At 25.8% G+C, this 16864-nt stretch overlaps 1 protein-coding gene across 5 annotated transcripts in view; it reads left to right on the forward strand.

The window, feature by feature from the left end:
- LOC127284942 (calcitonin receptor-like) overlaps positions 1 to 16864 on the forward strand; it is a 102261-nt gene that overhangs the window by 9819 nt on the left and 75578 nt on the right. For 4 of the 5 annotated variants that reach the window (XM_051310787.1, XM_051310710.1, XM_051310947.1 and 1 more), the window contains exons 3-4: positions 3729 to 3770; positions 16704 to 16821. In XM_051310787.1, the coding sequence (XP_051166744.1) occupies positions 3753 to 3770; positions 16704 to 16821 (136 nt within the window). In that variant the 5' untranslated portion in view covers positions 3729 to 3752. Of the gene's footprint in view, positions 1 to 3728; positions 3771 to 9740; positions 10001 to 16703; positions 16822 to 16864 lie in introns of those variants that run through there. The other variant, XM_051310876.1, reaches the window with a different exon arrangement.

Raw genomic sequence — 16864 nt, forward strand, 5'->3', positions numbered from 1 at the left:
CAAATTTTATAGAAAAAATTTTTAGAATAAACTTTTGTCCCTTTTTTTGATAACAATAGATGCAATTTAAAAAAAAATTGATTACTCCTAAAGAACTGTTTTGTTTCAGAGACCGGAATCTTTTTTTTTTTTTTTGTCACAATAGTGAATCATTGTTTTAAAAATAATTTCTTTGAAAATAATTTTTTTTCGGATTTGCAATATTTTACTTTAAAAAAAAAAACATTTTTTATTCATTTTCTATAAACTTTTGTGTTTCATTTCTGATAAAAATATATGTACCCCTTAAGCTAAAAAAAAAAAATAGAGAAAATGAAATGAAATGTTATATTGCGTACAAAAATGGTTGGTAAACTTTTTTTCATTCCGATTGTACGTTTGATTTCTTGATTTTAAATTAAAAAGTTCTTAGTGACACGCGGCACTTCAACCAGTGACATTTCTTCCATCCATTTTCTCAGAAGTGAATAAATGTTTCGTGAGGAAAAAATAAAAAAGAAAAAACTTCAATTTTCCTTGCATTTCACGCGTGTAATGTAGCGAAAATTATTATTTATTTCTCTTCAATTGAAAATTCAATTTTTCTGTCAACTTTTTTTTTTTTTTTTTTTTTTTTTTGATTTCTCTATATAAAAACTGTTTCTTTTTTTTGTTGAATTTTAACAGGGCGCATGATTATGTTCTAAAAATCATTAGTCTGTATTTAAATTTTATCAAATTTCATTTGTCATATAATTAGTTTTGAATCGAATTTTTTATTTGTTTGAATTAGTATTTTGCGGAATTTTCATCAAAACGATTTTCTATATTACAGAATTTTTATATAATTGATTGAAAATTCACTTCACAGAATTTTTATTTTGTTCGAATTTTGATTTGTCAGAATTTTCATTCACTCGATTTTTCATTTAAAATAATAGGCATTTTAAAGAATATTTATTGGGTAGAATTTCATTGCATAGAAACAATCGACAGAAAGATTTCGGCGCAATTTATTTTAAAATCAACCAATCAAAAATTATCCATAAAATTGTGATTGGTTGATTTTAAACATCGCGTCGAAATCTTTTTGTCGTTAGTGTTTTTTCGGACATTTGCAAAATTCGGACAAATGAAAATTCTATCAATTAGAAATTCTATTAAATGATTTTTCGGTTAAATAAAAATTATGTAGTATGAAAAATCGGTTATATGGAAATTCAATAAAATAATAATTCGAACAAATGAAAATTCATCTGAAAGAATAAAATGAAAATTCTATCCAATGAAATTCTACTCAAATAAAAATTCTTTAAAATGCCTATTATTTTAAATGAAAATTCGAATAAATAAAAATTCTGTGAAGTGAATTTTCGGTTATATAAAAATTCTGTAATATAGAAAATTGTTTTGATGAAAATTATCAGGCTTCGGATCGACTTAAAGGCCCAAAAAAAGTCGTTTTAGTCGATTTATATTCCAACAATTGAATTTTCTTTGATTTTGAATTGAAATTTTGGGTAATAATAATTTAATTTTAATTGATTTTGAATTGAAAATTTTGAAAATAATTGAATTTTCTTTGATTTTGAATTGAAAATTTTGAAAACAATTGAATTTTATTTGATTTTGAATTGAAATTTTGGGTAATAATAATTGAATTTTCTTTGATTTTGAATTGAAATTTTTGAAAATAATTGAATTTTATTTGATTTTGAATTGAAATTTTAAGTAATAATTAAATTTCATAAAAATTTTAATTGAAAAATAATTTGAAATAATTGAATTTGTGATGAATTTCATTTAAAATTATTAAAAATAATTAATTTAGTGAAGAATTTTAGTTAAAAATTTGTTAAATAATTGAAATAAAGAAGATCTGAAGAAGATCTACATTTTATACTAAAAAAAAAAATGTATTTTATTTAAAAAATTTTTTTAAAAATGTAAAAAAAAGTCGAAATAATCGCATTTTATTAAAATAAATCGAAAAAAGTCGTATTTTTGAAAAAAAAAGTCGGAAATAGTTGAAAAATTCATAGAATCCGAGGCCTGAATTATGCAAAATACTAATTCGAACAAATAAAAAATTCGGTTCAAAACTAATTATGACAAATGAAATTCAAAAAAAAATGTAAATTTTGACTATTGATTTTTAGAACATAATCCAATTTTAACAATTCATTGATTGTAGAATAAAATTTTTTTTAATAAATTTTTTGAATAAATTTGAATTCTGTTTAATTTTGAACAATGTTTTTTCAATCAATTAATTTCGTAAAAATGCTTTTTTGTATTGGATTTGGAATATTTGTGATTATTTTTTTGTTGTTTTTACGATATTTAAATTTATTCGCCTTGAAAGATTTTACTTCATTAGATACAATTGAGTTAAAATTTAATAATTAACACTACCACAAATGCTCTATTAGTACAGTGAAACGTTCCATAACAAGCCATCCTTTAAATCATATGGGGGTTCAAGAGCAATTAATTCAGTTGATATTTGCGGTTTTATACGCATTATATTGTGCCTCGCTACCTTCACTACATTCATAACGCATCACCATTTTCACAAGTATAATCATACATTAATTGAAAACCGCGAATCTAAATTATTCTGCAAATTTAAATATTTCAAATCCAAATATGTAAAAATATTTTATTTTATTTCTATTAATTAATTTCTTTTAAATATTAGAATAAAATTCAATGTCAAAAATTATATTTCTTTATAATTAAAAAATTCTATCAAAATATATGTATTTTTTTTCTAATTAGGAAAAATAAAATCAGAAAAATATTTTATAACGAAAGAAATAATGAATTGATATTATAATAAAATGATATAAATGAAAAATAATGAGAATAAAAATATGATGAAAATAAAATAAATTTTTGTTAATCATGGAAATGCTTCATTTTGTGAAATGGTGAATGAACGAGGAAAAATGTGTGTATATATTTCAAGTCAGTTTTTTCAATTAGTTTCACATTTTCCTGAAAGCATTCTCACATTTCCCTCTGCTAGTCCTTGAATTGTTTATCTTTTTCAAAACTGAAAGCTTTTGAAGGATATATAACACGTTTATTAGTACTGAAAAAGGGAATCGCAAAAACAATTTTATTCTTGTTAAGAATTTAAAATTTATTGATAAAAAAAAAAATTGTTTTAATTTTCTCTCTTAATTTTAAAAATTTCTTGTTCGAAAATTAACATTTTTATTACCAATAAAAAATAATAATAATTATTATTATTAAAATAGAAAAATTATTATTATTAATAAAAAATAATATTAGAAAATTTTTCGGTGAATATATATATATATAAAAAAAGAGAATTTGGTGAAATGTGTTTTGGGAATTTTCTATTTCCTGATCTTAAACGTCAAACTAAATATACATTTCCTGTATAAATACGGATTTTTTTTTTTTTGGAGAAAATTCTTGGATAATTTGAATGCCAAGATGATTGCATCCTTCCGCGAGGCAACCAGCCGGAAGCTAATAATCATTCGTAGAGAACTTTCAGACCAAAGTAATTTATTACAAACTTAAAATCTGCAATTTGCATCCCACCCATGCACGAAAGTTCATCGCTAAAACTTGAGTGAGAAACTTCTTAACGTGACACAAAGAGCGTCATTTCTTTTTTTTTTATTTTTAATTATCTTGTTTATCGTTTTTTTTTTTAAATAATCTTTATATTTTTTTCAAATAATTAATTTCTATCGTATTTTTAATTGCAGAAATCTACAAGTTCGTTTCATAAAATGGAGACGCAGACAGAGGTAATGTATTTTTGGAAATTAAATAAAAATTATTATTTAAATTAATTAGATACTTATAATAATTATATTAAAAAATTATTAATTTAATGAATAATTATTATTATTATTATTAAATATAATTACTAATTAAAATGGCGATTTAATTTTTTTTTATATATTTATATAGCTTTTTATATTTATGAAGAGAGAAAAAATTATTTTCTTTTGATTTTGAAATACGAGCTGTTTGCTAATTACTTTGTCGATTAATTTAATGTCAGTGTGACAGTTCCATGGAAAGGTGGTTTCAAATAACCATTTGCCGCTTCAAAGCAATTTTTCCCTCTTTTATGCATAGATATTATAGTCATAGTAATTATGTAAAAATTATGAGAGGACACGAGATAATGTATTTTAAGCGTCACTTGACCCTTATTATTGCTTTTTTTTTCACCACATTCAAGTGACGCGCATTTATATTAACGAATTAATTAAATTTTTTATAATAATTTTCTTTTTGTACTGGAAAAAAATTTATTTGATTCAAAAAAATACACGACTATTATCAAATAAATATTTTACATGAACCAAATAATATTTTTATTTAAATTAAATATTTGAACCAATAATTTATTTATATTTGAAACAATAATAATTTTTATTTAAATTAAATATTTGAACCAATAATTTCTTTATTTGAAACAATAATAATTTTTATTTTAATTAAATATTTAAACCAATAATTTCTTTATTTGAAACAATAATAATTTATTTGAAATATTTATTTGAATTATTATTATTATTATTATTATTATTATTATTTGGAATCAAATAAATTTTTTTTTGCAGTGTATACACCGAGAGAAATGATTTTTTTGAACCAAATAAAATATATTTGAATTAAATAAACGTATATTTGTCTCAGAGCCTACTAACTTATTTATTTGGCGTAAATAAAAATTTTATTTGTCAGAAATAAATTTTTTTTTTCTCAAATAAATTTTTTATTTCAATGAAATAAAATATATTTGCAACAAATAAATGAGTTAATAGGCTCGGAGACAAATATATCATTTCTCTGAGTGTAATAACTCTTCAATGAGATTTTAAAATTAATATCTAATAAAATAAAATTGGAATTTTATTAAAATTTTTTACTTATTTAATTTTTTGCCTAATAAATATTTCTTGTAGTTTTCATTAATCAACAAATTATAAAAAAAATATTTTTTAGGCAAAAAATTATAGAATTTTTTCATTTTAAAAAATTATTTCTTTAAAAATCGTTTATATAAATACGTTGCGTACTTCAGCTTTGTATTTAATTATAAATAAATCTCACAATAGAAAAAAGTTAAATATATATTTCTTTTAATTTCCATTAAGTAAAATGAAAAAAAAGCTAAGATCGATACCAGGTTTCGTTACAAGTCTAAATAATATGAAAGCGATCAATCTTAGAATTCACAAAAATTAATCTTTTGAAATCAAAGGTGAAAAGAAATGAAATTGAAAAAATTCTTAAATCCACTTCCTATAGGAGAAATAAACTACTATTTCGTTTATATCATTAAGAGAATTAAAAAAAACAATTTTTTTTTTAAATTGAAAATAATTAATTTTTTAAAAATATTTTTTTCAATTTCGAATCCAATTTATAAGAGTTTTGTTTTTTAATTTTAGAAATTTTGAAAATACAAATAAATTAATTTTTTTTTTTTTTTTTTGTTTATTATCAAACATTTTTATGAAAGTTAATAGGAATTTTATAAAGTTGTAATAACTTTGAAAAGAATTTCAGGACTATCGGTTTTCTAAAAAAGTAGTTCACGGTGAGCATTTATATTATCCAACAAAAGAGGATATTTTCTAAGAAGGAATCTGGTTCCATTAAAGCTGTTTTCAAAAGTGGATAATTTTCACACTCCAGTTATTCAGTTTTTTTACCCCCCCCCCCACAATAATGCGAAAGCAAAAAAGAAATGATTCTCTTTATTAAAAAAAAAAAATGTTTTAGCATAAGATTCCAAGAATTTTCACTATATTTGGTCGAGAGTCTATTTTTCAAATATAGAAACATAGAGTAAACCTTGACAATTAATTAAGAAATTTAAGATTCCAAGTTCATATGGAATTTATTCTAAAAGTCATCATTTAGAATTTATATAAATTGAACTACCAACAAGTGCGCATATTTATTGTCGCGTTTCTCATTTTCAAAGGAGGATGTGCTTTATATCAGTGTCAAAAAAAAAAATTACTTTGCAATTTTTTTTAAAAATCGCCAACTATTAATTAATTTATTCGTCAAATCACGTTAAATTTTTTTGTTTTGTTTTACACATAAAATATATTTTAAATTTTCTAAAAGTAACTATAATTTAATTAAATTATTCTAATCGAGAAATTAATTAATAATAAAAATATATTTTATTTCATTTAAATAAAAGATATTTTTTTAAGCCAAAGAAAAATTTATCACAAATAAAATTTTTATTTACGCCAAATAAATAGAGATAAATATACAATTTATTTAACTCAAATATATTTTATTTGGTTTAAATAATTCTTTTCCCGGGTTGTATATAAAAGTGCAAGTACTTCGAGAGTGTTATCGAATATTTTGAAAATTCAAAAAAAAAAAAAATGTGAGTAGAAAATGTGTAATTCTCCAAATAATTTTATAATTAAAATTAATTTAATATTAAAATTTACAATATTTAAACTCAAATTCAACTGTATTTACAAAATTTATTGCCCTACTTGTTGAAACTAAATTTAAATAATTGAAATAAAATTGAGTTTCATTGTTGCAAATTTGTAGGTCACTTTGAAAACTAAAGTGGACGCTTTTCTCTCTCTCTCTCTCTCTCTTCTAAAATGAATTTTCTTTCTCCTTGAAATAAAGTTTTTTTCGATGATTGAAAAAGCCTTCTAGAGCCTATATAGTTTTTTTTTTTTTATTTATCTTTAATTTTTTTTATCTCCTCTTTAAAATATATTTCTTCACTTTTTTGATCCTTCGGTCTAATTATAATAATTATTTTTAATATATTTATAATTCATAATGTATATATATTTATAATGTATAATTATTAATTAATTTTGATTAGAATAATTTAATTAAATTACAGTAACTTTTTTTTTACAAAATATTTGATTTTCAATAAGAGGGGAAAAACTGAGTCTTTAATATTCTTGAAATTGAATTGAGATTCAAAGAGGGACGAGAGAGACAAGTTAAGTTGAATTTACTCCACTTGGTCGGTCAGACTATAAACGACCTTTACTACTGAAATTTATACATCTTCAATTTTCTTCCCCTCCTGTTTTATTATAAAAAATCCTTTTTTTTTAGTGAAAATGCAAATATTTGTCAAATTTAACAACATTATATCAAATAAACAAAAAATTCAGGGTGTCTACTAAAAATCTGAATTAAAATTCCAGGACAAATTTCTTATTTTTCCAGGACATTAAATTGGATGACCTTAAGGAATAAAAAAAATTTTTTAGTTTAACTATTGTTTTCAGAAATTATTAAAAAATTAATTAATTATTTAAATAAATTTTCATTTTACTTATTTAATGAATTTTTTTTTTTTTAACTTGATTGACAAAATTATAAATTTTTGCTAATTTAAAAGCAAAATATAAAAAATTCAAGGACAAAAATTAAAAATTCCAGGACTTTCAAGGACATTTTTTCAAATTCCAGGATATTTCCAGGACTAGTAGACACCCTGAAATTTGTAAAATTTTAATTTTCAAAATAAAAATTACCGTAATTTTTTATTCTAACAATTTTTTTTTTAATCCTACGACCCAAAAATAAAAAATAAATTTTATTAAATAAAAATTTAAAAAAAAATAATTTTTTAGTTTCTAACAATTTTTTTTTTTTTTTTTAATATTACGACACGAAAATAAAAAAAAAAATTTTTTTAAATAAAAATTAGAATTTTTATTAATGCAAAAAAAATTTATAGAAAATGTTTATTGAATTTCTTTGGGTATTTACGTGACAAGTTTACTCGCGCTTTATTCGTACACGTGACAAGAGACACGTCAGATACAGTGCGGCTTTTATATATATATATAGAGAGAAAATGCTTTTTCTTTGAAAAAACGAATGTCTCTTATATATATATTTCTTGAAATACTCTGCAAGAACTGAACTATATATGGCTTACGATCTCTTATGATTTCTCATCTAGAAGATTTTCTTTCTATATAAACATTTTCTCCATTATATACACAATTCACAATTATATTTTCGACGAACACATTTTTCATCTTAAAAACTCGCGGGGGCTATTATAATAACTTTTAGATTTCAATTTTCCGGAAAATTTGTCTCACAAAAATATAAAATGACAATGACATTTTTTTTTTTAAATTGAATTTTAATTAAGCTCGATGTACGCAAAAAAAAAAAGGTGAAAATAAATAACTATTTTCCCTTTTTTATGTTTTTTTTTAGACTCAATAGAATTTGAATTAATTGATAAAATTGGAATTCAAAATGTTTAGCGAAACAGTTTATTAAATCGATTATTAATTGCCACAAAAATAATAAATATTATTTAATTTAAAAATTACTAATATTTAATTGCTTTGTAAAAAAAAAAATTATTTTTTAAAAATGTGAAACGATTATAAGAATTGAATTTATAAGTTTCTTCAAATTAAAAACATAAAGCGATAAAAGTTTCCAAATTGATAAAAATTATCTTTGTATACTAAGTTTTAATTAAATTATGAATAATTTTCTATGCAGCATCTTTTACGAGTATGCCTAACTATAATAGTATTAAATGATCGTATTAGTTGAAAAGTTTCTGCATCTTAAACGATCTGTCAGTTTAAAGATAATCCCCCTAATCGCAAAACTTTACGTTCAGAGAATCAGTGTTTATTAAAAAAAAGAAAAAAAAATACTTTTTAAAATTAAATTTTCAATTAATAATACTAAATATAAAGAAAATGCGTATAAAAGAAGCTTTTTCTTTCAGAAATCCCTATCAAAGCCGCTATTTTGTTGCCAAGGCTTTTGTACTCAATGTTAATTAGTTTCTCAAATGGAAGTAAGATTTCAATTACAATCTTTGCTTACAAAATGGCTCAAGTATCTTTATTGTGTATCAGTTTAATATTATAACTAAGTAAATTGTTTTTTTCTCCCAAAAGAAAAAGTAAACATTTGTAGCAAGGAAAATTATAAAGAAATTCATAAATATTATAGAATCTTACCCTAAAACATGATAATGTGGATCAAACATAATTTTTCTTTTCTTCACAGCACACATAGCAATATAATTCAATAAGACGAAAAATTGAGTAAACATAACCTCAAATGAAAAATTTTGATAACGACGTAAACGTAATCTTTTTACACTGTATTGAAACAATTGAAATATTACGCGTGATTATTTATACTCGTATTCACTGTTCACTATAGTAAAATAATACTCAAATATCGTGAAAACAAAATCAAATTGAAGAAAAATTAACACTCAACTTTAAAGTAAACTGTCGTTTTAAACGCCAAAAACTAAGTGAAACATTGTAGTCAAATCGCGGCAAACATAACAGTGTGGCGCCATCTCTAGTGTTTTTGCAAACACTATCGCAGGAGAGGTTGGCACTACTGCAGAGCGGATTTTGAAATTAATAATTTGCAATCTTATTAAATGCAGAAAAAAACAAATATTATCGCGTTATAACCACATATTTATATGTTAGTTATTCTAATTAATTATATAAATAAAACATATTTCATTATTAGTTTCTGTAATTGTTTAGAAAATGTATTTAATTATCTAGAATTTGATAGTTCGCGCTGCACTAGTGGCGCCCTCGCGTACCAACTTTTTGCAACAACTTTGGAAAAGACGCCATATTGGTATTTGGCGATTTTCACTTTGTTGTTTGAAAAGAGTCTTTCATTACGAGTGTGCGTTACATTTTTTTTAAACAATTTTCCCTTTTTACCTTTTGCAATTGTTTTTATAGTGAATTTAAAAAGAAGTAGTTTTATAAGTGAATATTCGGTATAAATAACAGAAAATTTCCCATCAATTTTGATACCGCAATCATATATATAGTAAATTTTCGGTTATTTTTGTGACAAAATATTTCTTTAATTAGTGTTTTTCAATGTGTTTTACTGTGAATTTGCAAGTTTTAATTGTTAAATTAATTTCGATTATTGTGAAAAAAGACGAGATGCTTCATTATCAATTTTTCAGGTGAGATTAAATTTTCATTGACACTAAAATTTATCATGATTGTGTTGGTATATTTTATAAAAATTATTTGCAATTTTCTATTTTAGGTATGTTAGAATATTTTTTGAATTTGTAGGTTATAAAGCAAATATTATTATATAATTGTGGTCATTAGGAAACTGCATACTTGGGATTAATGCAAATTTGCCAAAATATGAATTAGGGAACATGAGAAAATATATGAAAATTAGAGAGAGATTTAGTGAAAAGTAATGAATTTATTAGAGGTTATGAAAAAAAAAAATTATAATAATGAATATTAAATAAAGGAGCAAAATAAATTGAGAGAAATGATAAATAAAATTTGCTGAGGGAGACAAAAATTAGCTAATTAGCATTTTTAATAATGTATGGAAAAAATGGAATTTTTTGGATGGAGTTTTTTTTTAATATAAGGAGGAAAAGTTCAATTCTCAAGAGTTTAGATCGTCTCTGATCACTTCTCATTTATTGTCCCGATTCCTTAGAAGGGTATTTCAATAAAATTCCAAACCAAAGTGAGCGAACTCGTTGGATTTCAGTTCGTATATATTACTATACTTTTACATATATAGAAAAGAAAAATTCGTAGCAGAAGTTATTATTCAGTTCACACAGAGATCACACTTTGTTGAAAGAATTTTTATCTAACGTTAAAGTATAAATGAATTCAATCATCAAACAAAAAAGATCTTCGGAACTTTAATAATTTTCAGTGTTTTTTTCTCCTCTCTAAGGTGTTATATATACATACGTATGTAGAATATATTTCTCTTTTTTTTTTCCTCTTCTAAAAAGTGTCCAGATTTTCTTTAATTATACATTTCTTTTATTATTACAGACGGGAAAGTTTTGGAATTTTTTTCATTAAACGTTCCGCACGAGAAAGTTTCTTACTTTTGATAATTTTTTATGCAAAAATAGAGGTTACCTTAGGGAATATCTAAGAGAGAAAATTTCCTTCCAGTGTGTTTATTGGTTTTTATAAATATTTTATCTCTAGAGATGCATTAAAAGAGAGCAGATTTTTTTGTTGAAATTTTTAATTTCTTCTTTATTTTATTTTATAATTTTTGATATTTTATTTTAAAACATCAATTTTTTTTAATGCTTTATTTAATTGCTTTAATAATTTCACTGACTTTTTGAATATATATATATATATATGCATTCATCGTAAATATACATGAACTATTGTTCACTGATGTGTTAAAAGCATATTTAACTGCTGATTTTCTAAATGAGCCATGACATTGTTCCCATTTTCTGGTTGAAAAAGTTAAAATCGCTTTTGTGGCATTACATTTAAAATAATTATATAAAATATTTTATTCCAAAATTTAGAATTTAAAACAAATAAGAAAAATAATCATTATTAATATTTATTTAATAAATTTAATATTTTTGTATAAATTTAATTAAATTTGAAACAATGAATTTTGAGAAGAAAAAAAAAATTTTCATTGTATGTAGATTCTGTACAGCACGAGAGACATTCATAAAGATTAATTCTAGGATTATGAATGGACCGAATATTACACAAGTTTCGTGGTTAACAATATAAATTGCTTAGAGATTGCAAATTATAAAAAGTTTAATATATATTTTTTTTTCGTACTATAATAGTAATAATAATAAAATTTACAATTAACAATAATTGAAAACAATTTTCGATTTATTGAAATTGAATGAAAATTATTATTATTATTATTATTATTATTATTCAGTATTAATTTGTATCAAATTCGGTCACAAAAATGTAACATTACTATTTTTATGACATCTAAATGTCCTTTTTTTTCTATTGATTATCGTACAGTTTATTGTCAATCGTAAAAAAATTGAGTGAAATCTCTTTAACTTTGGTCGTAAAGATCCAGTGTTAAAAATTTGATAACTATTTTTCTTTAGATAAAGAAAAATGGCTTTTCTGTCTTAGAGAAATACATTTAGAATTAAGATTTATGACATTTTTATACGGGAATTGCTTTTTTGCAAACAAGCAAAAAAAAAAACCAAGCCATTGAGAAATTCCACAGAAAAAAAATATATTTTCCATGAATAACTTTTTTCTTTTTTTTTTGTATTTTTATATATTTTTCTCTTATAGCTTTCATTAAACAAAACAAAATAATTAAATTGTTAAATTAAATTTTCCTTTTTTATAAATAAAATAATTTTAAAATTTTTCTTTATTATTTTTTTTCAAATGGAATTAATGTGGTTCATTTACAAAAAAAAAAAATTTAAAGAATGGGAATAATGTAATTTCAAACCTTCAGCCTTATTCACCTAATTCTTTGAAGCAGAGAAAAAGAGAGAGAGAGAGAGAGAGAGAGAGAGAGAGAGAGAGAGAGAGAGAGAGAGAGAGAGAGAGAGAGAGAGAGAGAGAGAGAGAGAGAGAGAGAGAGAGAGAGAGAGAGAGACAGAGAGAGAGACAGAGAGAGAGAGAGAGAGAGAGAGAGAGAGAGAGAGAGAGAGAGAGAGAGAGAGAGAGAGAGAGAGAGAGAGAGAGAGAGAGAGAGAGAGAGAGAGAGAGAGAGAGAGAGAGAGAGAGAGAGAGAGAGAGGAGAGAGAGAGAGAGAGAGAGAGAGAGAGAGAGAGAGAGAGAGAGAGAGAGAGAGAGAGAGAGAGAGAGAGAGAGAGAGAGAGAGGAGAGAGAGAGAGAGAGAGAGAGAGAGAGAGGAGAGAGAGAGAGAGAGAGAGAGAGAGAGAGAGAGAGAGAGAGAGAGAGAGAGAGAGAGAGAGAGAGAGAGAGAGAGAGAGAGAGAGAGAGAGAGAGAGAGAGAAGAGAGAGAGAGAGAGAGAGAGAGAGAGAGAGAGAGAGAGAGAGAGAGAGAGAGAGAGAGAGAGAGAGAGAGAGAGAGAGAGAGAGAGAGAGAGAGAGAGAGAGAGAGAGAGAGAGAGAGAGAGAGAGAGAGAGAGAGAGAGAGAGAGAGAGAGAGAGAGAGAGAGAGAGAGAGAGAGAGAGAGAGAGAGAGAGAGAGAGAGAGAGAGAGAGAGAGAGAGAGAGAGAGAGAGAGAGAGAGAGAGAGAGAGAGAGAGAGAGAGAGAGAGAGAGAGAGAGAGAGAGAGAGAGAGAGAGAGAGAGAGAGAGAGAGAGAGAGAGAGAGAGAGAGAGACAGAGAGAGAGAGACAGAGAGAGAGAGACAGAGAGAGAGAGACAGAGAGAGAGAGACAGAGAGAGAGAGACAGAGAGAGAGAGACAGAGAGAGAGAGACAGAGAGAGAGAGACAGAGAGAGAGAGACAGAGAGAGAGAGACAGAGAGAGAGAGACAGAGAGAGAGAGACAGAGAGAGAGAGACAGAGAGAGAGAGACAGAGAGAGAGAGACAGAGAGAGAGAGACAGAGAGAGAGAGACAGAGAGAGAGAGACAGAGAGAGAGAGACAGAGAGAGAGAGACAGAGAGAGAGAGACAGAGAGAGAGAGACAGAGAGAGAGAGACAGAGAGAGAGAGAGAGAGACAGAGAGAGAGAGAGACAGAGAGAGAGAGACAGAGAGAGAGAGACAGAGAGAGAGAGACAGAGAGAGAGAGACAGAGAGAGAGAGACAGAGAGAGAGAGACAGAGAGAGAGAGACAGAGAGAGAGAGACAGAGAGAGAGAGACAGAGAGAGAGAGACAGAGAGAGAGAGACAGAGAGAGAGAGACAGAGAGAGAGAGACAGAGAGAGAGAGACAGAGAGAGAGAGACAGAGAGAGAGAGACAGAGAGAGAGAGACAGAGAGAGAGAGACAGAGAGAGAGAGACAGAGAGAGAGAGACAGAGAGAGAGAGACAGAGAGAGAGAGACAGAGAGAGAGAGACAGAGAGAGAGAGACAGAGAGAGAGAGACAGAGAGAGAGAGACAGAGAGAGAGAGACAGAGAGAGAGAGACAGAGAGAGAGAGACAGAGAGAGAGAGACAGAGAGAGAGAGACAGAGAGAGAGAGACAGAGAGAGAGAGACAGAGAGAGAGACAGAGAGAGAGAGACAGAGAGAGAGAGACAGAGAGAGAGAGACAGAGAGAGAGAGACAGAGAGAGAGAGACAGAGAGAGAGAGACAGAGAGAGAGAGACAGAGAGAGAGAGACAGAGAGAGAGAGACAGAGAGAGAGAGACAGAGAGAGAGAGACAGAGAGAGAGAGACAGAGAGAGAGAGACAGAGAGAGAGAGACAGAGAGAGAGAGACAGAGAGAGAGAGACAGAGAGAGAGAGACAGAGAGAGAGAGACAGAGAGAGAGAGACAGAGAGAGAGAGACAGAGAGAGAGAGACAGAGAGAGAGAGACAGAGAGAGAGAGACAGAGAGAGAGAGACAGAGAGAGAGAGACAGAGAGAGAGAGACAGAGAGAGAGAGACAGAGAGAGAGAGACAGAGAGAGAGAGACAGAGAGAGAGAGACAGAGAGAGAGAGACAGAGAGAGAGAGACAGAGAGAGAGAGACAGAGAGAGAGAGAGAGAGAGAGAGAGAGAGAGAGAGAGAGAGAGAGAGAGAGAGAGAGAGAGAGAGAGAGAGAGAGAGAGAGAGAGAGAGAGAGAGAGAGAGAGAGAGAGAGAGAGAGAGAGAGAGAGAGAGAGAGAGAGAGAGAGAGAGAGACAGAGAGAGAGAGACAGAGAGAGAGAGAGACAGAGAGAGAGAGACAGAGAGAGAGAGAGAGAGAGAGAGAGAGAGAGAGAGAGAGAGAGAGAGAGAGAGAGAGAGAGAGAGAGAGAGAGAGAGAGAGAGAGAGAGAGAGAGAGAGAGAGAGAGAGAGAGAGAGAGAGAGAGAGAGAGAGAGAGAGAGAGAGAGAGAGAGAGATTGAATGTAGGATTTTCTGACGGGAAGCAAATAATGAAATAAAGCGCATTTTAAATTGGAAAACCGATTGCATAATGAAAAATAATCAATAAATTAACAATAGACGAAATTTAATTAATTGGGATTTTATTTCAATATCTAAATAATAATTGACAAAAAAGGTGGAAAAAAATTTTTAATATAAAATTAACTTCATAGCACTGAACTTTTAATTTCATAGCTTATTATTTTAAATAATATTATTTAATATAATTAAATATTATTTTTAAATAATATTATTATATTAAATATTATTATTAAATAATATTATTTTTATTATTATTATTATTATTATTTTAAATACTTATATATAGTTGGAAAAATAAATTATGTTAATTTGAATTGAAAATTTTCACATAACAGCACGTGTTTATTGTTAATATCGATTCAAAGGTGTATGAGGCATTCGCCAACAATGGACCATCTTACCAGCAGATGGCTATTAAAAGTTCATTTTTATATTCTAGTTTGCGTGATAGGTACGAACTAACAAGAGTTTAAAAGTTTTGTTTTGAAAAGTAAAAATAATAATTTTTTTCGATAAAAAAAAAAAGGGAAAAAGAAAAATAAGGTTTAGATAAATTTACAATTTAAAATCAAGTGAGATTTACGAAAATAAAGGAATATTGATTAAAACAAAATCACTCAAATTTAATAATTTTAAAAATTTAATAATTTAATAATAATTATATTTAATATATAATATAAAAATATAATAATAAAAATAATATTAATATATTTTTTAGTATATTTATATATTGAAACTTGTGTAAATCGTAATTTAATTGGTGTTTGGTGTGCATTTGTTAATTTAAATTACATGCATCAATTTCTCAACTGATTTCTCCTCTTGGAAATACAGACAACTTACTACTCTGGTGCTTTACAACTTGGTTCACAAACTTTGACAACTAAACTGTGCTATAGTAAATAGTTTCTTTCCTATTTCAAAGAATTGTTACTTCTCTCTAATCACAAAATCCCGTTTGACAAAATTCATTTCATTTCATTTTATTTTATCTATTTTCATTCAATTTATAAATTAATTAATTTTATAAAAATAAATATTACAAATTGCATTTAATTACATTAATTTTTATTAATTATTTTATCTATTTTCATTCAATTTATAAAATAATTAATTTTATAAAATTAAAATAAATATTACAAATTGCAATTAATTACAATAAATTAAACTTGATTACATATATTATAGTTCTTTTTTTTTTTATTTATTTGAAAAAAATTTTAATACGATTTTTGAAAATTCGAAATAAAAAAAAAACACTTGTTTTATAAACATTATTCCTTTATTGTTTCTTATTACTTTTCCATAAATTATCGATTATTGGTAACAAATATGCGGAGTTTCGTGAAAATATTTGCATTTTAAATTTGCGAATATCGAGAGTAAAACTTTTCAACACACTAAGCGTTTAAATTCAATGTAATTATTTCTCGGTTTTTTTTTCTAAATTATTTATTTATATAAATTTTTTAATTATCCCATTAATATTTATTAATATTAAAAATGCATAATATAGTAAAGTCAAACTGACGCCCAGTTTCAATGTAATATAATTATTTGCATATCATTGTGTTAAATAGATGCAAGTGTTTATAATAAAAAGATTTTGATAAATAAAATCTTGAATTCTTTCACGTCAGCTTGTATGAGCGTTTTTTATTTTTATTAAAGGAAATATAAACTATTTTTATAAAATAACTATATCTAAACTTATATCTTTTTTTTATATTTATTATTAAAATATATTTATATTATATTTTATATTATTATATTTAAATATTTTTGTACCAAATTCTTGAAAAAATATATAAATTTTTTTTATTGAAATTAATTGTTTTTTTTACAGATGCCTGCAAATAATACAGCAGCTTCCACATTTCACGAAGATGATCTGCAACGAATTATTTCTGAACGAAGACAAGCCTGCTTAGAATTTATAGATAAAGAAGAAATCACAATACCAGGTTAGAAAATTAAATTTTTATTACAAAATTTTTTTTTTATTAT

Source organism: Leptopilina boulardi, unplaced genomic scaffold, assembly GCF_019393585.1.
Source record: "Leptopilina boulardi isolate dan_hultmark-lab unplaced genomic scaffold, ZJU_Lbou_2.1 LbouV2_1, whole genome shotgun sequence".
In the NCBI taxonomy this organism is placed as follows: domain Eukaryota; kingdom Metazoa; phylum Arthropoda; class Insecta; order Hymenoptera; family Figitidae; genus Leptopilina; species Leptopilina boulardi.